The sequence below is a fragment of the Perca fluviatilis genome, chromosome 6 (genome assembly GCF_010015445.1).
Source record: "Perca fluviatilis chromosome 6, GENO_Pfluv_1.0, whole genome shotgun sequence".
Lineage (NCBI taxonomy): Eukaryota > Metazoa > Chordata > Actinopteri > Perciformes > Percidae > Perca > Perca fluviatilis.
In genome coordinates, this window is record NC_053117.1 from 18587716 (window position 1) to 18610687 (window position 22972).

The 22972-nt window shown below is 38.9% G+C and overlaps 1 protein-coding gene across 5 annotated transcripts in view; it reads right to left on the bottom strand.

Moving 5' to 3' along the window:
* LOC120560137 (apoptosis-inducing factor 3) overlaps positions 1 to 22227 on the bottom strand; it is a 97434-nt gene extending 75207 nt beyond the window's left edge. The window contains exons 1-21 of one of the 5 annotated variants that reach the window (XM_039802324.1): positions 22125 to 22227; positions 14987 to 15177; positions 9415 to 9628; positions 7986 to 8095; positions 7779 to 7888; positions 7631 to 7675; positions 7447 to 7543; positions 7213 to 7325; positions 6784 to 6870; positions 6582 to 6673; positions 6364 to 6494; positions 5650 to 5765; positions 5401 to 5472; positions 4572 to 4635; positions 4360 to 4436; positions 4167 to 4284; positions 3202 to 3300; positions 2952 to 3027; positions 2686 to 2790; positions 1615 to 1635; positions 104 to 1487 (exon numbers count right to left, since the gene is read on the bottom strand). In XM_039802324.1, coding sequence (XP_039658258.1) covers positions 1445 to 1487; positions 1615 to 1635; positions 2686 to 2790; positions 2952 to 3027; positions 3202 to 3300; positions 4167 to 4284; positions 4360 to 4436; positions 4572 to 4635; positions 5401 to 5472; positions 5650 to 5765; positions 6364 to 6494; positions 6582 to 6673; positions 6784 to 6870; positions 7213 to 7325; positions 7447 to 7543; positions 7631 to 7675; positions 7779 to 7888; positions 7986 to 8095; positions 9415 to 9628; positions 14987 to 15017 — 1821 coding nt within the window. In that variant the 5' untranslated portion in view covers positions 15018 to 15177; positions 22125 to 22227 and the 3' untranslated portion in view covers positions 104 to 1444. Of the gene's footprint in view, positions 1 to 103; positions 1488 to 1614; positions 1636 to 2685; positions 2791 to 2951; positions 3028 to 3201; positions 3301 to 4166; positions 4285 to 4359; positions 4437 to 4571; positions 4636 to 5400; positions 5473 to 5649; positions 5766 to 6363; positions 6495 to 6581; positions 6674 to 6783; positions 6871 to 7212; positions 7326 to 7446; positions 7544 to 7630; positions 7676 to 7778; positions 7889 to 7985; positions 8096 to 9414; positions 9629 to 11619; positions 12071 to 14986; positions 15178 to 19131; positions 19421 to 22124 lie in introns of those variants that run through there. The other 4 variants (XM_039802323.1, XM_039802325.1, XM_039802326.1 and 1 more) reach the window with 4 other exon arrangements.
* Positions 22228 to 22972: the final 745 nt, after the last annotated feature.

The window sequence follows — 22972 nt, forward strand, 5'->3', positions numbered from 1 at the left end:
CTCTTACTATTTACTGTTTTCCTGGTTATAATAAAATTAAGAATGCACACATAAACAACAGCTGAAGTAACATAGAGAATGAGACGTTTTGTAAAGCAGTGACTACCTGTTGTTGGAAGACTTTTATTTCAAAGTTCAGTTATAAAAATGCCCTTCCAGGCTTCTCTGTAGGAAGAAAGATGCTTTTTAAACCGCTGAGTTGACTCATGTGTCAGGGATCAGCACGCCAGGATGTAATCAAGCATCCATGTTACAACCATTCCAAGCCGTTCTGAATGAACATGAGAGAAGCGGTGAAATTACAATAACTGGGAAAAAAATATTAAAGCACAAATTCATTTTTGCTTATTTTGCCTGTAAGCCCAGGCGACAACCCTCAGTTCCCTGAGTTAGTAACAAAGAATATCCCAATGGAGGTGACCGCTATCGAAACTACTTCTACTTGCTACCTTAAACTACTACTGGATTTGTCTAAAGGGGTGATATTCTTTAGAAAATTCATGATTCTATCGTGCAAGCACTAGTGGTTGATCAAAGTATAATTTGAATTTTATTTGTGCAATCTACTACAGCAGCATGGCAACCAATACAAATATTTTGTAATTCTAGAAATTGTCATTTATTACGAATTAAAACTGCAAGTGTGTGTTAGTGAGTCTGTTAAAGCCGCATTCACGGTTCTTGCAGTTTGTTTTTAGCATTTAAAAACTTTGTTTGCTGATGCATCTAGACTGAAAACTCTCTGTTTAGGGACTTATTTTTAACTCCTATTATAGTAAATTATAGCATGCAGATCTAAGGCATGTATGCGAGCATACAACCAAAGCTGTTATTTAAAACTTAGAAAAATTCAGTTCAAATTGTATGTTCTTATTTTGTTACAGTGCATTCAGGATTATATCTATATACAATGTTATTTGTACAAAAAAATGCCAATACCCATCCCTGGCATCTTATAAACAAAGTGTACAAGTAGATACGTCTTGCAGCAGCACAGAGGCAGAATCCAAAATTGCTTTGTTTGTGAAGCGTTACAACATTGTCATAAAGACCTGCCAACACAGCGATTCGGTGTATTCAAAACGTGTATGGCTCTGTTTGTCACGTTAGAGTGTCTCTCAGGGACAAAAGCAGGTTTCAGTGTCGTCCTCACTGTGTCTCCAACAGATACGGTCGTGTGTGTGTGTGTGTGTGTGTGTGTGTGTGTGTGTGTGTGTGTGTGTGTGTGTGTGTGTGTGTGTGTGTGTGTGTGTGTGTGTGTGTGTGTGTGTGTGTGTGTGTGTGTGTGTGTGTGTGTGTGTGTGTGTGTGTGTGTGTGTGTGTGTGTGTGTGTGTGTGTGTGTGTGTGTGTGTGTGGACCGGGATAGCTGCTCAGTGTCTCAGCACCATAAGTGTCCATATTGAGGTGTCTAGTGGATTTTGGGTCTGTCCTTCAGATGTGAAGTCATTGAGAGCCTTTGTCAATCAGCCAGGAAATGTCTCCAGTCCTGCAAACCCCCAAAAAACAGCTGTGAGACAAGCATCCACACATACATGTTTATCAAGTCAATTGCTACCTACACATGGTCAATATGAGTGAAATGGAAAATAGAAAAAGCTCATATTTGTCCGTACTTGCCAAGCCGTGCTAACATCCTTCAAATATTGAGTTTGCATTATTAGAAATGAAAGACATGAGAAACAGGAGGGACACCACAGTCAAATTAGACCAAAAACACAGTGACAAAACAGGCAGAAATGTATGCTATAAAGATAAGTACAGCAACATGATATCAGTGTGGTAACACTTTATGTTACAGGTCCAGTTTGCTAATAATCTACAAATGTAATAATGAAGGAACAGATATCTAAATAACTTTGAAATATGTCATGTCATACTAATTATATGGGAAATTAATTGATTACAATTATTTCCTAGTGGAACCTCGATTCTTTTAGTCAGTGCTCAGCGAGTCTGCTGAGCAATTCATTTTCACATACACTTTATTTTAATCCTCCCTCCCAATTTAGCATTTATTAGCATAAACAATTAATAAATATTTTCTAACACACTAAAAGATATTATAATGCAAATATTTAGTGTTTATCAATGTATTGGTTGACAGTTGTTGATGATTTATAATACATGTATAAACACTTAAAAATGTTTTAATATGTGTACAACAACATTATAGTGTATTATAAATAATGTATTAAGTGTTTATATTTGCTTATTAATCCTTGATAGGGGGGGTTAAAGTTAAGTGTTATCAGCAATTTCTCTAGAAATTAATAACTGCCTCTTTATAACAAATAAATTAGTGGGTATCTAATATACAGTTTTAGAACTTTGTCTATACTATTGCCTACTCTTTTCCCTATACTAAGTACTAAATGCCATAGTTTTTTTTCCCAGGGAACATCTGCAGAAATCTTTACGAAATTAAGTAACATGTAAAATAAAGCGTCACTGTATTTATTAAGCTAAATTATTTTTCTGTAGTACTCGGTCGACGTGTAGTTTCGATAAGCCATAGTCTTATAATACTTTTCATGTGATTAAAGTCTCACGCTCCACAACTCTGAGTTTTCAGTCAGAGTGATAACATGTGTCGTGTTTTTTCTTCAGAGTGAGACCTGAGAAACCTAAAGAACATAACGGCTATTGTAATCGTGACCAGATTTAAATCTTTGAAGGAGACTTACTCCACATCTCGTTTCTTAATCGTCTTTCCAGATCCTAAGACCTCTGCCACTCGGGATACAATGGGATCATAGTTCATGCTAGCAACAGCAACCACCTCCTCACTCCTATGGGTGGACCAGAGGAGGAAACAATCAGAAACTAGATGGGAAGTCACAATTCAAGACTAAAATAAATACAGAGTGACGATAACACGTTAAAACCAAATATTCATCTACAGTACATCTGCATTTTTCATTTATTTAAGATTGTAAAAAATAAAACCTACCTAGTGTAAAATGCCACGAATCTCAGTTCATCCAGATCTCCTTGTATTATGACATCATCGAATCCTTCACCATAACCTTCACAAATTAAAAAGTATACACTTATATGTGTGTATTTGTAAACAACAGTCCACTCAGTTTTAGGTCTTTATTCATATTTTCACAGCTAGATGGCAGTGGTGTCACCTCTGATCATTCTCTTACAGCATGTCTGCGTCATAACAACACTCTTGAAAATGGACAGATATCTACCTGCATAGCGTATGGTCTTCCCAAACATGGCTGACCAGAAGTAAGGCACAGTTTGGATCTCAGCGGCTCTGCCCATCATGCTGAGAGCTGCCACCCTTCCTGTCAGTAAGGTTGAAAACAAGACACATTTACATGCTTGTCTTTCAGCACCTAAATCCTTATCACAGTCAATTATAATTATATATAAACTTAGCACAAAAAGTAAGGAACTTTGTGTTTGGTAGATTATTTCTCTGTGGTAACAATGCTTTTTGGCAATAAATCTTATACCGTTGGAAAGCCTGTTTAGTTCCCTTACAAATGGTGCCCCATTTGTAAGGAACATGCATTTGTGGGATGAGCAGCAGCGCTGAGTTTGTGGGTTGCGCCCATGAAAAAGTTGCCATATCTTCTCTGCCAATGCCAAACAGCTTATTCTGCCATTGACTTGTTTGGTGGATTGGATGATTGAAGTTTGAAGAAACAAGACATATTGGCAATTTAACAATTCATTCATTTCACAAACAGGAGCCTCAGTAGTTTGTGGAAGAACCATACACAGCCACAACAGCCTGGCACCTCCTTCCACACGCTACTGAGGCTCCTGTTTGTGAAATGAATAAATTGTTAAATTGCCAATATGTCTTTTTTCTTCAAACTTCAGTCATCCAATCCACCAAACACCAGAGTCAATGGCAGAATAAGCTGTTTGGCATTGGCAGAGAAGATATAGCAAATTTTTCATGGGCGCAACCCACATCATCCCACAAATGCATGTTCCTTACAAATGGGGCACCATTATATATATATATATATATATATATATATATATATATATATATATATATATATATATATATATATATATATATATATATATATATAGATATATATATATATATAGATAGATAGATAGATAGATAGATAGATAGATAGATAGATAGATAAGATATGCAGTAGAAATGCAGTCAGGATAACACACTCACCATGTACATGAGCCATTTGCCAGTGAGGGATGTTCACCTTCTTGTTGTTGCGTGGTGGGAAAGGAAACACCACCACATCTCCTCCAGCAAAGACCCCTTCAGCACTTGTTTGCATCATCTGAGAGAAAGTAAAGGTGTTAATTAACAACATGGGTCAAAACACTCACTGAGGCTTCAGTCCTTTGCAAGGTACCTTGTTGACAGTGATGAAGCCCTTGGAGTCCATGTGGATGCCGCTCGGTTTCAGGAAGCCTGTTGCAGGAATACTTCCTGAGAGACATAAGAGAAAACAGATTAAATATGGAGCTGCTACAGTTTATCAAAAGGGAGTCTCATCCCTTATCACTGCAGATTATGAGGACAGATTTTTAAAGAAGGTACATTTTGCATCAACGTTGACATCACCTGCTCCGATGACACACGCGTCTGCCCGCAGAACTTTCCCACTCTTTAGTACCACCTCTTTTAGCTGTGTAAACAGGAAAAACAAAATGTCTAGGCCATGTACTAAATACAAATAATGTAAACAGCTTTGACACTTCTATTCAGGAGATTACTCTTATAACCTCTAAAAACTTTAATTCTTAAATTTGCTGCTCACTATAGCGTAAACTACTGAGTATCTAGTGCATGATATAGTAATAGGGAGGGATTTCAAACACAACCTCAGAGTTTTAAAGCATTTGAATCAAAATCTTGGAATAATTTGAAAGTTGACACACACCAAATAGTTTTTATTTTGGTTAATATTCTTTTGTTTCTTTTTCCGACTCATTTTCATCATGGATTAAAGGTTCAGTTGGTAACTTTTTTGTCATATTTGCTAAAACTGTCACTTTATCCTGACAGCACATGAGACAGATAATCTGTAATTCTCTGCCTCCTCCTGGTGTTCATAATGGCATCTGCAAGATTCCACTGTGCCCGAAGGAAACAACCAATCAGAGTCCCTAACGCAGTGTCAAAATGTTTTCAGAAACATATTCTAGTGTACTGTACTTTGTAGATTTGCACTGGTCACCAACTAAACAGTAATTGCTTGTTTTCCTTTGGGTGCATTGGAATTTTGCAAATGCCATTAGAAGCACCAGGAGGAGGCATAGTATATAGTGACAATTTCAGCATATATGACAAAAAAAATTATTTTTAAAAAGGTTAACAGCTGCAGCTTTAAACAAGCGAGGGTAGTGCTGCTGAGCATCATGTCATGCTGTTTCTCTCACTTTCTGAATACCTGTCCATGATGGCCAATCATCTCTGCCACCTCGTTCAGCATGTAGAACTTCACCCTGTTTACCTCAAACAGCTGCCGAAGACAAAACACAACACAAACACAGTTACAATGTGGTCTTGCTGGGGTATTTCCCAGAAAAACTGATGATTTGCATTTTAAGTAGTGCCATTTTCTTTTCGTTCCCCATGAGAGAATAACGATGATAGTATTCTGGAGGTGCTTCACGTTGTACCAAGACTGTGTCCCTACCTTCATTATGGCTTTCCCTACTTTCTCTCCGAGAGCTTTTTTAAAGGGGACTGTCTCGATCCCGATGACAGAGACAGAGTGGGCCTTGTCAGTTAGAGCTGCAGCCACCTCCATACCTGCCGACACAATAACAGGATACAGTTCATATGTCTTGTAATTAATGCATGATGATACAGACAAAAACAAGAGAAAATCAATAAATGAATGGAATAATTTGGATATCTCTTTTCATCACTTCATAAATCAGAAAATACTGTCAACAGCCATGTTTTTAGAAATAAAATGCTCTATAAATCCAGCTATGAATGATATATGAACAAACCCCTCTGTATAAACCTTCAGAATATAGATGGGAATAGAACTGGATGCATGTAAGTTCTACTGAAGTGGAAATTTCTGGCTCAGAGTATGATAAAAAACTCATTTTGAGAAAAGGGCATTTAAAGTATGTATTCCATACATATATACATATTTAAATCTAAAAAGAAGAAGAAAGAAAGATTAGATTATACTAGATTAGAAAGAAAGATATTACTTTTAATGTGGTTCTTTAGACAATTCTTAAGTGTAATTTTTCAAGGTTTCATAAATACGAGCCCAGATCTCATTGTGACACTACTAACTCACTTTCTGGTGTTTTATTCCCTTAATTTGTCTCTCCTCTTAATCAACACAAATGAGAAGAATGTGTTTATAAATGTGTCTTTTTCTCACCAACAAATGACGTTCCCACAATCACAGCGTTCTTGTTGTTTGCCAGCCGTGCTATGCTGTTAGCGTCCTCGGGCGTCCTGAGGTGAAACACGTTCCTGACGTCCTTGCCTTTGTAGATCATTGGTTTGGGTCTTTCAAGCAAGAAGTGGAAGCAATCGGATGTCAGTTTAATCATTCATCTCAGCTGCTTAAGTATCGTACAACATTTCTGTCCTTACTTGCTTCCTGTAGCAATAAAGAGTTTCCTGTACTCCATCCTCAAGCCATCTTCAAAGGTCACAGAACGTGTTTTCACATCTATCGCCACAGCCTAAAACACACATGGCAGGGTCATACAGGTTTATGCGTTGTGTGGAAATTGCCAAAGACCGATCTAGATCTAATTAATGAATTGACTGATCTGATGTTACCGCCTCTCACCTCTTTCTCTGTGAGCAGTTCAATATCATGATCCTGCAGGAATTCCATGGAGCGCAATCTCAGCTGCTCTGCTGTGCTGTCTAAGGACTAAGGGTCAGCAAGTTAGTGCTGAGTACATCAAACAACAAAAATCCCTGAATCCAATCTCCAATCTCCAAAAGCTGGACAACTGTAAGCCAATTATTAATATTCAATCATTTTCAAAGCTTTTCATGGCAATGGAAAGTCACATCATTTTGGGTTCAGTTGTGTCCGTTTACTTCTGCACAAGTCAAGGTTCTTTAAATCTCTGTTGCTGTGTAGCTATTCCCGTAAGAGCTCCTGTTTCAGCACCTCTGAGCGAAGCAGCTCCTGTGCAGTCTGTTACATAACTTTCTTGGCAGAGTTCAGTTCTGTCTCAGTTTATGTGTTCAGGGTCTGTGTACAAACCTTACTCAGTTTAGGCCTGTCATATGGAGGATGTCTGTCCATGGTGCACATGACGATGCGGTCGGTGAAGCCCTCTTGCCTCAGTGTCTCTGCACACACCAGACCTGCTGGACCTGTAGGTCACAATAAACAAAGAAAATAATATTGGAAAAGAGACAGTGAAGGGAGATGCTGCTAATCAGAGAGTCAAATACAGCTGGAATCTTGTTGTTCGAGTGACAGAAACACACTGACCTGAGCCAATAATGAGAACATGGCTGAAGCCCATGCTGGAGTTAATAACTGCTGAGCATCGGGCCATGGGCTTTGACCTTTTCTGTGACTGAAGAGCCTGGAAATGAAAGAAAAAAAAAAAAGTATTAATCTGGTGGTTCGTTTATTTTCCTGCATAAATTCTCCACATTCTTCCTCTCGTTACCTGCTTGTTTGCACGAATGATCACCTTGTCCTTTTCAACTCTGACCTGGAGCAAACAGACATGAGCGATATGTACACTTTTTGATGGTGCTTAGAGACATGATAAAGCAGGGAATGTGTTAAGAGACAGCACCAGCAGGGAAGGTCACCTGGAAGGTAGGCAGGCTGTCCAGCCCGGGGAAGTCCTCGAGGTCTCCTGTTGCAATGTTGAAGCAAGCACCGTGCCACGGACAGCGCACGTGTCCTTTTGACAACACACCTGGAAGGACAGCAAATTACAAATCAAGTATATTATAATGTATATTATTAAGTTTGTTAAAAAAAAAATCATACCTAAAAATATATATATTACTCACCTTTGACCAGAGGTGCTCCGTAGTGTGGACACTTGTGGGCCATGGCGGAGAACTCCCCGTGTTCTTTGATCAACAAAGCTCTGCCACTTCCCAGGTCAACCTCTCGCATCCTGACACACACACACACACACACACACACACACACACACACACACACACACACACACACACACACACACACACACACACACACACACACACACACACACACACACACACACACACACACACACACACACACACACACACACACACACACACACACACACACACACACACACAAATTCACTGTATTATGATTAAATCCTTCCGAGGAAACAAAGTTGACAGGTGAAAAACAACCTGGAAGAAAAATGTCATGCATCAGAACTACAGCTACAACTTACCTTTATCTATTTAAGCTACACTCTGGTAGCAACAACAACATGAATTAAAGTAACAGTTCACACAAAAACACTTGAATGTCAATCATGAAAGTAATTTGTGCATTAAACAGTCCCTCCAGAAAAACGCGATTATGCGATCTCATAATTCAATGCATAATCAGCCAAAGTCCGCATATTTATGCGGGGGCCGCATTTTTTCAAATACACCGCACTTTCGCCGCATCAATTGCTGATTTCAGCACAAAATATGCAGGGCTTGCATGATTTCATAATTCCCGCATTTCCATTGCAAAAAAGTCACATATATCCTAGCAGAAAGTTGAAAAATGTTGCGTTTACTTCACGCAAGAGCAGCCATTTTCCCCTATTGCCATGGCAACGTGACGTAATTACGCGACGTGAACATCATCGAAAAGCAGTGTTGGGGAAATCACTTTTTTTTTCTCTTTTTAATCAAACTGCAGTTTTTGCAAGTTCCCGCAATTTTTGCAAGTTCCCACAATTTCAGCGCATAAAATTGTATAAATATCCCGCATATTCCATCGCATTTTTTAAGAAAACGTGCCGCATAATCAAGGATTTTTGCCCGCAACAATCATAAAAAAACTCCGCATTTTTCTGGAAGGACTGATTAAAGGCAAGACAATGTAACTTTTTGTAGAAGGACTGACAAAATCTTCCTCTTAGCTGAAAAGTTGAATTTATTAGCAATAAAACACACCTTATTAAATCCAATACACTCAGTGGCTTGGCTGATACAGCCTATCTTGTTCTGGTATGACCAGTAGCTTGTGGTGGCTATTATTAGCAAACTTTACATAGCCAACATATCAGATATATCTCTGATGCATGAAAATATTTGTGTTTTTGTGTCCCTTTAGGATGTGACCTTATATCCTTCTGGTTTCTTGAGCTTCATTTCACTCTAATATATTTTTGGCCTAAAATTAACGTGTGTTTGGTGTACATCATAAGAGTACGCAACACCTTATTTACCTCAACATGCATGTGTGCGTGAGTATGTGTGTTTTTTATTTTCTTACTGTCCGTTTTCCAGATCTTTAACATGACAGACGGAGGCCTCCACATAGTCCCGTGGTTTGTGGTAGAGGGGGAGCGGTGTGGAGTCATCATCAGAGCCGTGTCCCAGGGCCCCGTTAGGTCTGCTGTCAGCAAAGGGACTCGCTTTGCCATTAGGTGACAGCCCATCCACCTCTTTTTCTTTTTCCAGGAGAGACAGTTCCACTTTAACTTCAACTGCACAACACAAACACATCTTACTCAGAAAATGTCTGAAACTGCATGACTGAACACTTGCATGTCAGCAATGATGCTGTGATGCTTATTTAAGTAACACTGGCAGACTATCACCAGTGGATTGCACTATTATTCCTGTATACCTGTCTTCTGTTATTGTATTAATATTCTTCACCATTGCTTTGGAAAAGTATTTTGCCTTTCAGCTAGGAGAGACTTTGGGACAAATTGAGTCTGACATCTCCACAACTGAAACAAATGAAAACAGGAAGCAGGTGAAAGGAGACGTGTGAGAGCAACTTAGTAGTCTTCTTTTCTTTTCCTTTCTAGCTTCTAGCGAGTATAATTACAGCAATCATTCTATTGTACAACATTCAATATAAATCCAGATTTTCTAATTGCTATTAAAATACACCACACTTTGTCTTCTAAGTAGCAGGACATCAGTCATGCAAAGCACCAAAACGTTCCTATGCAGAGCAGTGCTAAACATACTTTAAAGCTGTTGCTATTCATTGCATATTTACCAGAGTTATGTTGTGGAAGATCAGAATACATTTAGACAGGTAGCTCAACTTTTTGCCACTAATTTCTAAAATAAATCACACATTTATCATTTACATCTAAATCTGTCTCAATCTAAATCAATTTACTAAGCTGCAAAATGTAGATTTTGAAAGGGTAATGATCACTTAAATAATGGGATTTCCATAAAAGAAACTGACAAAAAAACAAAACACAGTTTTTTGCTGCTTAACGAAAACAAGCTATTACGTAGATTAGTAAATGTATTGTGGAGATATTCAGTTTTCTTTCAGGACATCTGATGCGCTGCTGTTGGGCTTATATTTCTTAACATTAAGAAATGGTTGTGTAACTCCTTTTTCACTGCAGCAGGCTTTATCTGTTCGGCTGGAAAAATGTGCTGATCATCCGGTTCTTACACAGTAATCTGGCTGGAATTTTCTCCTGCTGAGCAAGTCTTAATTAAAATCAATGGAAAATCATAATAGTGAGAGCAATTGCAGGAGAAAAGAAAGAGAGAGATTTCCACAGCTAAAGAGAATCTCTAGATGCTGCTGTAATATCTGCTGCTAAATGGGACCTCACCACACTGATGCTTCATTTGATCCGTGCTACAATATTATCTGGTGTGGAACCAAATGTGTACTAAAATATTTTCTGCAATGCTTTTATTTGTATATGTAGTGTTTAGAGCTTTAATAAGGACATTGTATTAAGCTGTGAGTGAGCAGAGGGTGTTTAGATCCTTATGTATAATATCACAGTATAACCTTTCTTAATTTCTTCATATTCTTATGCAATTGAGGAGCGCGATGAGCTATGTCGACAAGTTCTCTCTCCCTCGAACACCCTGTCAGGGTGCCAAATTACTAACCCTAACCCTAGATTTACTGTATGGGAGATAACTTTAATACTACTATTCCTTCTATTAATACGCAAGTTTTTATTTCAATTTTAGGTTTCAGAATAGGCTTTTATATTCTTTCTGGAAAGTTCAAAATATTAATGTTATCTTTGATCAATCTAATTCTTTGATTGATTTGAACCCATAAGTGACTTCAGCCCTGGACTAGGACTTTTGTGTTTTAGATGCTGGAGAAACATTTTTAGCTGGATAGTTCATTCATTCACAAACTCAGTTCCAGCACTGAGCAGTAAATCTCTCTCCTCAGATACCTGTAGATAGTAAACATCATCACAACGGACCCGGATCGCTGCTTTATTTTGACACTTTGATGGCAAGGATATTCATATTAAACATATGTCTAAGCTGAATTTTATGAGACTTAAAATATAGGCCTACTATAAAACTGAGGTAAGACTTGGTTAACTTCTAACATGGATACCATTGAAGTATCAGTGATCAGAAGAATTATAAAGCACTGAGCTGCTCTGCCGTGTCCTCCTTTGCCCAAATAATCATAAGTCACACACAACCTAGAAACGTTATAAAACAGAAGAGATACCTTCTTTCATGCGTTCTGCTCCAGTTCGGGCTCCTGTAACTTCCTGTAACTCTGTTTGATCTGACCCTCGCTTGATGGTCGAGACGGCCCAGAAGATATAAAGACAATCTGTAGAACTGTCTAAAACCTTTCCCACTGCGTGAAAGATATTTTCATATGACATTCCGGTTAAGTTTGACTTGTTATCGATTGTTAGTTTTTCAGTAGCGTTGAGTTTTAAAAAGTTAAAACAATGCTGATCTTTGATATCAATGTACTTTTATGTTTTGATGTATTCACAATATACGCTGCAGTTGGGTTAAGGTGGAAGGACTGTATCAATACTGTTAGACCCAATCAATATCTTTCGGTTTCATACTGATTCCTAAGTTTCTCAAGATAATTAGATCATGTCGGTCTTTGTTCCAAATGGTCAAGGGGGCAGCCCTGCTTTTATCACACGGCAGGTAGAAACCTTTTGCTTATCTGTCTTGGAGCCAACCCCTGCTGTCGTGCTGACTAGATTAGACCGGGGATATTTGTTTTTGTAAGCTTCAAAGGAATGGACATCCACACGTTAGCACCTTTCATATATGTCTGAGAGTAACATCAAACATGCATTATGTTAGAGGTATGCCCTCCTTATTTGGGCGACGAAGAAAACCAATGAGATGCGCCCAACATGCCACCGTGCCATCGAAGGACCAATGGGAATGGTTTTAATCCACGTGGGGAAAAGGAACCACCTACATGTCCAGGAGAATATAGTGAACAAGCGGAGGGTCGTTAGGAACTGTAAAATGTGAATCCACAAGACAGAATCATCTTTTCAGTCCACTGCAGCGTAAAACTTGTTTTGTCATGCAATTTTCTTATTAAATCCTTTTGTTAATGTTCATTGGGCCAAGCCTCTCCTTTCTCAAAAATTCAAGAAAAACGCTACAGTAGACACTGACTTTTTACAGTCAGCAGCCTCGGTTCCATCATTTGTATGCAGACAACTAGTTCCTCATCTTTCTCACTCCTCCTCCACATGATGCATTGAACAGATGATTTGATCTCAAAGTACACCTGAGTCAGAAGTACGTACGAAGTAGTGTGTTATTATCACCTGCAAGACCACAATAAAGCGTGGTAGCTCCAAGCCATGCTAACACTGATATGGATACACACACAGTGTCGTATTTTGATATTCATGTCTCAGTATGTAATCCTCTTGACCAAAAATGCCACAGGAAGCATTAAAATTCCTCCCACACACAAAACATGGTACAAACAGAGGAGGCTGGATTTGGGATGACATGTATAAAAGGATTTGGAGGCGGTATGTAGCTTTGAAAATGATGCAAACTGATCAAACTCTAAATAAATCTTTTTTTTTTTAAGAAATACTGTGGAAACCTGTTTTCAGCTAGATTCACTGACATTAAAAAAATTTTGATTGACTGAGTGTCTTCCCTGTATGAACAGTAAATTATTTCAATGGATTCAATGTATTTGTCTATTATCACTGTATTATAACATTAACAGCTGAAAATATTTGTAAGAGAAGCCACTTTTGCAAATTACACTAAACTCTCAGGATTCTCCATTTTTAAATACTCAGAATTTTAGTTTACTCTACATTTATTTAAATAAATAGAAGAAATAATACTAATAATCCAGCTGCACACAACACAGCAAATCAGGGCTATAATTCAATATTATAATTGATTGACTTTTTAGTAGAATAATAATGTGATGATATTATATTACCATGTTGTTGTTCTACAAATGTATGTTGTCCAAATAAAGAAAGAAGGAAATTAACAAAATCAGTTTTTAAGTTTCATGCTATAAATTTGTTCATTGCTTTGAGCGTCACTTTGATTATGGTATCCTATAAGTGATTTTGCTGACATTTCCATATTAATGAGTGGAAATATCTTTATTAGTATTGTGAGAATTATTTCAACAATATTGCCCAGCCTTACTAGATATACTGAAAGCAAGTTAGTTATTTTGTCCTCCCTCTGTGGGTGTAAAGGCTGTTTTATGCTTCTGCGTAAAATCTACGCCGTTGCTACGCACGTAGGTATGTGAAGACACAAACCTACGCCGGACCCTACGCCATAGCCTGATGTGCACCTCTCGAAAAATGTAACTACACGTCGCAGCGACGCACGTCTCTTGGCTGTGGCTTGGTAGCGTTGCATTTCCCCCTACTCATTTCCTGGTTCTCCTTCTTCATAAACAACATGTAAACATAAACAACAACTTGTCCTGCTAAAGATGTCTCACAGGGGAAGCACAGGGGAGACACTTTGTTTCTCTCACTATGATTCTAGAGTCGGTACTCGCTCCGAAGCTAATCGCCGTCACTCTCTCACTTCTACCTCTACCACACACTCCTCCCCCCCCCACACACACACATGCTGGCTCCACGCACACACCAGTGCACAAGTTTAAACACCAGGCCACTTACGTAGGCTACGGCGAAAGCTCTGCGTGGAGCCTCCGCAGAAGCATAAAACGGCCTTTAGGATCTGCAGCTTTCCCTTTTTTTTTGTGTCTCTGTGAGAGGCTGAGCGTGGCCAATCTGCGCCCACTCACCTGCCAGTTCAATAAACCACCTGCAAGACCTCAGCACTGATTGCAGTATTTAACCCTCTGAGCTCTAAGGGTATTTTTTTTAATTCACCTTTTAGGGGAATTTGTATACAACTGATCCCCATGTGTTTCATATCAACATGTTCAGAACAAACTCAGCTTTTATGTAAAGTGAGGCCCAAATTTGTTCCAGAGCGATGTATAAAGAGATCATTTGTCCCCAAAGCTGAAAGGTTGATGTTCGCTTTTTGAAATTTCTCAAATCTCCTGTGAAAACAAACCTGAACTCAATTGTTTTGGTGCTTGAAATGAATTTTTGGGTTGTATTGGGTTCACAAAAATAGTGTAATATTTGAATCAAATAGTAAATAAAGTCCTCAGAGGGTTAAACCGGTCTCTCACTCCACTCCTCGTTGGTTCGTTGTACCTACAGTGGTATCTCGGCCTATCTTTAAACCTTTTTTCCTGCTAGCTTGCATTTTTGCTCACTGCTTGTTTTTGTTACCCAGCTTGTCTGACCTGTTGCTCTGTTTTTGTCCTCTTCGCCCAGCTTCCCCGTTGATCCCCATTTTTGCAATTCTCCTTTTTTTGGTAATAAACCATTTAAAACTGCCTTTCTCTACCTAGTGGGTTCATTTCTATTTTCAAGTGTAAGCTTAACAGTAGGTGAGAGTACTCTAGAAACACCGTTTTTTCCTCATCTGAACTAGCTGTAATTGTGCTTGTTTGGTGTTCGTTTTCTTTCAAACTAAACCCATCTACCCCTTATTGAGATTTGGGGGAAAGAAATGTTGGTTACCTGGTTTGGGTTTGGAGAAGCATCCTCCCATGGTGGGCCTAGGGTTGAGGGACTCCCAGGGGGAGGGAGGGGGAGGTGCGGTCAGATCCTTGGGCTGGGCTGCTTGGTTGGGAGGTAACAATAACACAGAGCTGTGTGTAGAACCTGTAGGTACAGGCTGGCCATCGCACACGTCAGCTGCTTCACATAATCTACACGGAGATAGGGAACGACATTGTCAAAACACACACACACACACACACACACACACCAGACTGATGTATTTGTTTGTTTTTTTGAATGCTTTCAGTTTCAAATTTTTGTTTTTCATTTACAATTTTGTCTTTCAAATTGACAAAACATTTGGCACCCATTAGTCTCCATACTTTTTATGGTCCTGGGTCTTCTAATCAGTCATAGTCACTGACTATGTTTGAGTTATTTATCACAAAAAGTGGCTGATATTGCTCTGAAGTGTCTGGATTAGACTGCCAGATTATTTTCTGTGTGTGTCTATATAAAACATGTCAGTGCTTTAAAGGAAGCAATTGTGTTAATTAGGAACATTTCCACACACATTGTTACCTTTGTTCATGCATATTGCATGGGAAACCGTTAAATATTAACTACACTTCGACACCTATTAACTTTCTTGTCACACTGCGCTTTAAAGGGAAGCAGGGGCCCCTTGAGGTTCAAAATCCCCCTTGTTTTGTTGCCACGTTGCCCTCACATTTCTGCCAGCTCTGGTATTTCACCCACACATACAGTAGTTAGTTACTCAGAGCACTGGCTACTATAATTCTGAGAAGACCCAAGATGGAAGGTGTATGGCTCAACATGGTGCAATTCATCACCAAAAGATCCTTTTTAAAAGGTACAACCAAAAGGACTGCTTGATATTCTGAGCACATCTTAATGTCCTTGAAAGAAGAAGTGTGCAGTGTTGAATGGAGCACTGCTAAGAAAAAGTTCCTGAGAACAAATGAGAAATGGAAAGATCTCTGACTGGCCACAAAAAGTTGTATGTATCTGTTTGCACTGCAGTGGGTGAAAGTAACTATGTGCATTCACTCAAGTACTGTACTAAAGTATAATTTTGAGGTACTTGTAATATTTTCAAAAGAAAGTATTGAACTTTTGACTTAACTACATTTATTTGACAGCTATAATTACTAGTGACTTTGCAGATTAAGATTGTTGGTAAAATGAAATAAAATAAATACTAATAAAAAAATAATAACTAATAATTAAAATCAGTGATTCCCAACCCTTTTTGGCCTGTGACCTCTTAAAAAAAGCAATGTGTCTTGTGATATTTCAGATGTTTGTTCCTCTTTCTTCTCATCATTAATCATCTGGATTCAACTGCCTGCCTGATTTTAAGTAGTTAAAACTAGTTCACCTCAGCCAGCTACAACAGTAAAACTGATGCATCAGTATCAACAATCTCATTATGTTGTATATAATAATAAATTAGTCACACGGGCCATTCCTCTGCAGAACAAATAACGTTTTGTTCTGTTTGTACTTTTAGTTAAGTAAAGGATCTAAATACTTCTTTCACAACTGTTAGTTTGAGACATATTTAGCTGAACATGTTTGCTGGAAGTAATGTAAAGTCAAAAAAATTAATTAAAGCAAATGATGATTTTTGGCTCTAATATCACATCAGATTTTCCAAATTTAGCATCTCCCACAACATGTCTTTTTGGTCCGTATTCCTGTGATATGCATCCACATATCTGTGCCAAGCACTGACATTTTACCGCATTCAGTTAACAGGCAGGCTAACACAGCAGACCCTGTGATGTTGTGTTTCACTAAATACAGAGAGCAACATATCAAACCACTTCCCGAAGAGAGAAGGCTTCACTCTCACATGTCAATTAATACATTTGATGAACAACAAATTGGATCACAAATAGCTGCCATCCTGGAGTTCCAGCAAGCACCGAGATATTTTGTGAAAAACTAAAGTAGGTTAAGCAGATTTGGTCCTCCCAACATATGACGCAGATCCCGCTTTCTCGCTGTTGGGCCTGTCCCCAAGCAGTGCTTAATCCTGCCTGCAAACAAACTGTCACTTTCACTCATTTCCCTACAAATGTAATACCTGTTACTGGAATGTTAGAGGGGAGAATTAGCGAAACGCAGCTTCTGGCTGGTGGTGAGCAGGTCGATCTATAAACTGACTGTGAGTGAAAAAAGCAGGAATGTTGAGCACTACATCCATCATCATTTGAAAAACTACAAAATTATTCTACAGCAGAAGAATATTGCTCTACAAAGACTGTCAAAAAGGGACATCATTCTTCACAAATCTCTAGAAAGAACTCATCTTGCAGCTGAAGACCTTTGCTCTGTAATGCAAAGATACAGCAAATGTCCCATATTCCTCCCAGCCAGTGACAAACCTGATCCACCAATAAATACTGGATTTGCAGCAGCAACTGAATAAAAGAAGAGCTGCTGGTTCAGTGGCTCATTCACCTCCAACAATCCAAATTGGTGGTCTCTGTTTTATTCAAACACTTGCTTAGTAGGTATGTTAGCCTGGAGTTAACGATTAGGACTCTCTGATCCTCTGTTGATAAAGGACATTTTGACCACACCTCTTTCCCTCACTCAGTTTGCATGTTTTTCTTACGATTGCGTAAAAGAAAACAGTTGAGCAAAAGTGCTCTCTCACCAGGCTCTTAGTGGTTATCTATTTGTTTACTGTCATCTTAAGGAAGAATTCAATCTAAGGGACAAATGGGTGGAATTGTGAGGGTCTTTGAAATGCAATAAAGATCTTATTTCTGTATTTCTTATTTTGATCGTTCACAGTAGAAGAAGACACGCGTTTCATTCCACGATTGAAGTTAGATTTGTGCACCTTCGTGAATGGAGTCACCAGCATGTGCCAACAAGCTTTTGATTAATTTCTATTTACTCCATTGTCTACGTGTCTAAATATAAAAGAATGGATTGGATTACCACAATCCCCATTAAGAAGCTCTAGTACGTGACACAATCATACACCGTGAGCAAGTTCATTCACACCATTCTTGACCGAGTTTCTACGAATGTTTGTATTGTTTATTGTAGACAAATGCTAGTGGATATTGCCATGTTACAGGCATGCTCAAGAGAGCTGACAACAGCTAATAAAGGTCCTATACAGTATGTAAAGGGTGTAAAAAAAATTGAAAAGGATGGAATATTTCTTAAGTCTGACCTACGTTTTAACAGGCTACAGAGGTCATATGGTTAAGTTTTTAATGGAATTCAAAACCAGACCTTTAGTGTTAGATGCCACGTGGCTCTAGAAAACAAAGCTTATACCGTCATTCAGCATTGTTTACTGTGGCACTCAAAGGAGTTCACCGAGGTGAAAGATTTTGCATTACTTTATCCATTTTTTTCTTTAAAAAGTTGACCTTAACTTAACATTCTGTACAGTATATTATATTCTTCTGTAAAGCTAAAGCTGGTTAACAAAAACTACCAGCATCTATCAGGTCAATTTGCTGATGCTTTAAGCGATAACCTGTCTATGATGTCATGGAAACTAGAATTGTGGTTTACAGAGAGGTGTACACAGAGAGGAGGAGCTGTGCTCCCATATAATAAGTCTGCTATTGACCGGTTTCTCAGCATGTACACACACACACACACACACACACACACACACACACACACACACACACACACACACACACACACACACACACACACACACACACACACACACACACACACACACGCCAATAGAAAGAAATAGAATGTGAGATGTACTGTGTGATATTTCATTTTCTCCCAGTTTTCTAAAGAGTTCAATCAATATATTTGTCACATGACATGGTATAAGGTACAATGATGTACCAACTATTAAAATCGTAACCAGCCCTGTACATGGTCTTATTTTGTGTAACAGAACTGATAAAAATGTAAATCTACTCTGTGTTTCTGGTATTGTGATTTACTGTACCACTACATTGTTCTCCAGGGAAGATCTGTTATCTGAAAGAGCAAACAACTTCCATACAAGTATGGGCACAAATGCAGCCAACATACGTCTGACTGTACACAGAGCATCGCATAAACACATCATATTGGGAACTACTATAATAAAACAGAGCTATATTTCCCTGACTGTAAAAGGAATAAATAAACCTTACCAATGTGCTTGGAGCAGGTGCACTGAGATCCTGTCAAACTCCCTGGTGCTCAGCTTCCAGTGCGGAGCACAGTAGCATAATAGCACGAGTCTCCTAACAATCCTGTCCCTCTCTGGGATTGGCTCTGTCCACTGGAGTATTCCCAGTCTGTGTTTCCCTCCGTACAATCCTCCGCTCTCCTCTTCTGCCTCTTGATGCAGCAAAGGCTCTAGAGTGTGTGTGTGTGTGTGTGTGTGTGTGTGTGTGTGTGTGTGTGTGTGTGTGTGTGTGTGTGTGTGTGTGTGTGTGTGTGTGTGTGTGTGTGTGTGTGTGTGTGTGTGTGCTCAGCTCCTCGCAGAACCCCCCTCCAGCAGCAGACTGAGCAGACCGGTCGTGGGAGTTGCTCTCTTTCTGTGGCCGAGCCTGCAAATGCAGCACAGAGGACCTTTGCCAGTGTCTCAGCTGTATGCAGTATTGATGGAGTTGCTGAGGGGATGCTAACACAGCATGAATTCTCACCGTACCCTGCTCTCTTCCTCCCCTTCTCTCTCTCTCTCTCTCTCTCTCTCTCTCTGAAGCTGTTTGCTTTTCTGTCCAGACCCTTTCAGCCTCGCCTTCAGATTTCAAAGACCTGACTTGCCAGTTAAGCTGATCAAAGACTTGCTGCCCTCCCGGTCTGACTGTCCTCTTATCACACTGCCTGCTTACTGTGCATGCATTGTGATGCATGTTGCAGTAGTATGAGCTATTGCTAAAAATTACCAGAGTGACATTTATTGAATTTATACTGCCCACGAGGAGACATATAAAACCAATCTCCAGACTGCTGCAAACTATAAAAACACTATAAGAACTTACAGTATGTGTGTGCTGCACTTCTTTCAGTGTGTGCAGCAGAGGGAGAAAGAGTTAAAGTGCAGTTGGTGCAGTAAATTCCAGTTTCAGTCAGGGGGGTTGGGTGAAGCAGGATTAAAAAGGTATACTGAGTCTTATAGAGCTCCCAAGATATTTCCATTCCTTATGCTCCCACTGTGGGAGGAACTGTGCCTCCCCTTTAAATAACTGCTGGGACAAGGTCATTCACCCGATAATCTCAGATTCATTTCTATGGAAATGATGGCAGCATTGACCCAGGATGATGTTTTGAATTCTAAATTAACAACCGTTATGTTGTTTTCTAATGTGTTCAAATGAAAAAAAGATAACCGGTAGTAAATGATATTTGATTACCATCAATCGATAATAACAATTGAGATTTATCAGATGGGATTTCTACTGGCCACATGGAGTGATTGTATTTCTACAGTGTGCTGACAGCTGACACGTGCACATGTGCTCCAGCATCAGTATGTTTGTGTTACTCTCTACGTGTGTTCAAGCACATGTAAAAACAATGGAGAGGAAGCCAGGGCAGGCGGCATGTACAACAAGAGGACTGATCAGGGTCTCATAGAAAGGCACTGCTACATCACTCAGTTTAATTCAATTACAGGAGGACTCTCTTCTGCAGGGGCCAGAGAGAACTGCAGCATCCAAAAACCCAGATTGAGAGAGGCGAGTGTGAGTGAAATGAATCATTCATGGGCTAAAATATAAAATCATGGCCTGCCAAAACATTATTGTCAGCTGTTATTAGGGTAGATTCAACCTGACAGTAGATCTAAGTGTCATTTAAGCAAATGGGCATGTTGTTCACAACACAGCTTCATTCAAATTGATCTCAGTAATTTATTCTGTACCATTCCATGATTTGTTGTGATGTCCAAGAAACTGACAAAACATGTCCAAATCACTTATAATCATGACAATGTACAACAGTATACCAAAGCCAAATAGTCTATTAAGGACTGGGAAATGGCGGTCCCAAATTCCCCCTCCCTGAAACAAAATTTAACACAGAGGAGCTGCAGCACTGTAATGCAACTACTGTTAAACTATTGACTCCTGCTCCTGGGGCTGGAGAGAAGGTATTTAGTGTACTGCTTTACAGTATATCGTTATGCATATTTTCTAAGAACTTTTTTTTTCTTCGAAGTTACTGTTATTTTTGCTATATTTTAAACTAAATTTGGTACTCATGATGTCTTGGGTGCCTTGCTATGTTTTAAAATGGGGGAGCAAACTGGGGATTTGGAGGGGGGGTGTATTTTAAATCAAATTTCCTGTATTTCTAAACCACCTAACCTCTTGAACACCCTAAAGAGCACCTAAAGAAACAGCCACCTGCAGTCTACGTTAGATCCCAAAATAGTAAATAAATAATAATACAAAAACAATAACATATTTACATTATTTTTTTATCATAAATAATAAAATCAACAGGGCTAATGCAAAATATTAGCCATGTTACACTTAAAACGTCCCATTTCCACAGCCGAACCATTGTCCCATCAGCGAGTTAACGTTAGGTGGACTGTGTGGCAAGGTTAGCTAACTTCAACTTGCGCTGCTCAGGTAGGCGTGTGGCTCCTGCACAGATAGCTCATTGATAGCTGAAGTGGTTTCCTTTTAAGGAAATAATTACAGAGATCTGGAAGTCGGTGACCTCATCGCTGGCTATGGTATGCTTGAAATATGCATATTTTAGGCAATAGATTACTGATAAGAGTATTTATATTTTTTTATTTTTTATTTTTACAAACTCACAAGTGTGACATGTTCAAGGGTGACACTTGGCAGTAGTTTGAGACATTTATGTAAAAAAAAATAATAATAAAAAGCTATCAAAGATTGAAATGTGTCGTATTGCACTTTACGACGGTCCCTAAACTACATAGTGACGTTAGAAAGACATCGTCATTTTTGGTGAGTTTGAGCTGATCAAAACTGTGAAACGTCTGCCTAAATAGGCTCTCCAACATACCCTAAAACTGGGGGAAATAGACGCTTTGACGCGGTGCTATTGAAGGTAACAGCCGCGGAAACCAACAATGGTCAAGCATTAAACTTCACCCCTTTACTATGTTCTATTTTCAGTCCATGATCGGAGTTAAGCTAAAAGGCATGTTTCTTACCTTCCTAAACAGTCTCAGCGGACTCGTGTGGGGATTGACAGACTGTGATTGACAGCCAAAGCACGCTGTGGCAAGCGATCATCAGTGACGGGTTAGACTGAACCAACTCAAAGGGTGGTCTAAAAATGTGTTGTTGTTGTTGTTGTTTTTAATTAGTCACTGGCTTTTGTTAGTTGCTGCAAATAGTAAAGTGATCATTGATATAGGCTGCTTAAATATAATCACCTGATTGCAGGGACTGATGATAGTTTTTTTTTTAAAAGACAAAAAGTGGGATGCAGCAAAACTATAACTTTGCTCCCCCTAATTAAATAATGGGGATGCATTTGCTCCACTTGCCCCATTGCTCAGGTGCCTATTCATCTCTTGAAAGCTACAGTGATGAAAGTTTAACCAGATTGTACTCTTCAAACATACCTCTAAAATCAAAGTCAACAGAAAGAAATCATTACAAATGCAACTCTAAATCACAATTATATGTTCACATATATGTATGTAATGTAGGCTAATCAGCATATATGTGGAAAAACTGTAGTTTTCTCACTTGAAGCCTGTTTTTTGAGCATTACTAATGTACTACAGACTGGAGTGTCAGTTCTCCTTCAATTAAAAGTCAATCAATTTGGGAGTCAGTGGCCTGATAATCAGACTTAACTGGACTGAAATACATTAACATGGCACCACAGCTAGTTTTAACTAAAAAATTAACAGGTTATTTTTGAGTAATTATTATCCATTGTATTATAAAGAAAAGTTTTATGTACACTATATAGGTGCCTGTCTACTGGTAATTAAAGCCTTCCTATATTTTTCCAGACTCTGTAGACTTCAAAGGAATAACAACTACT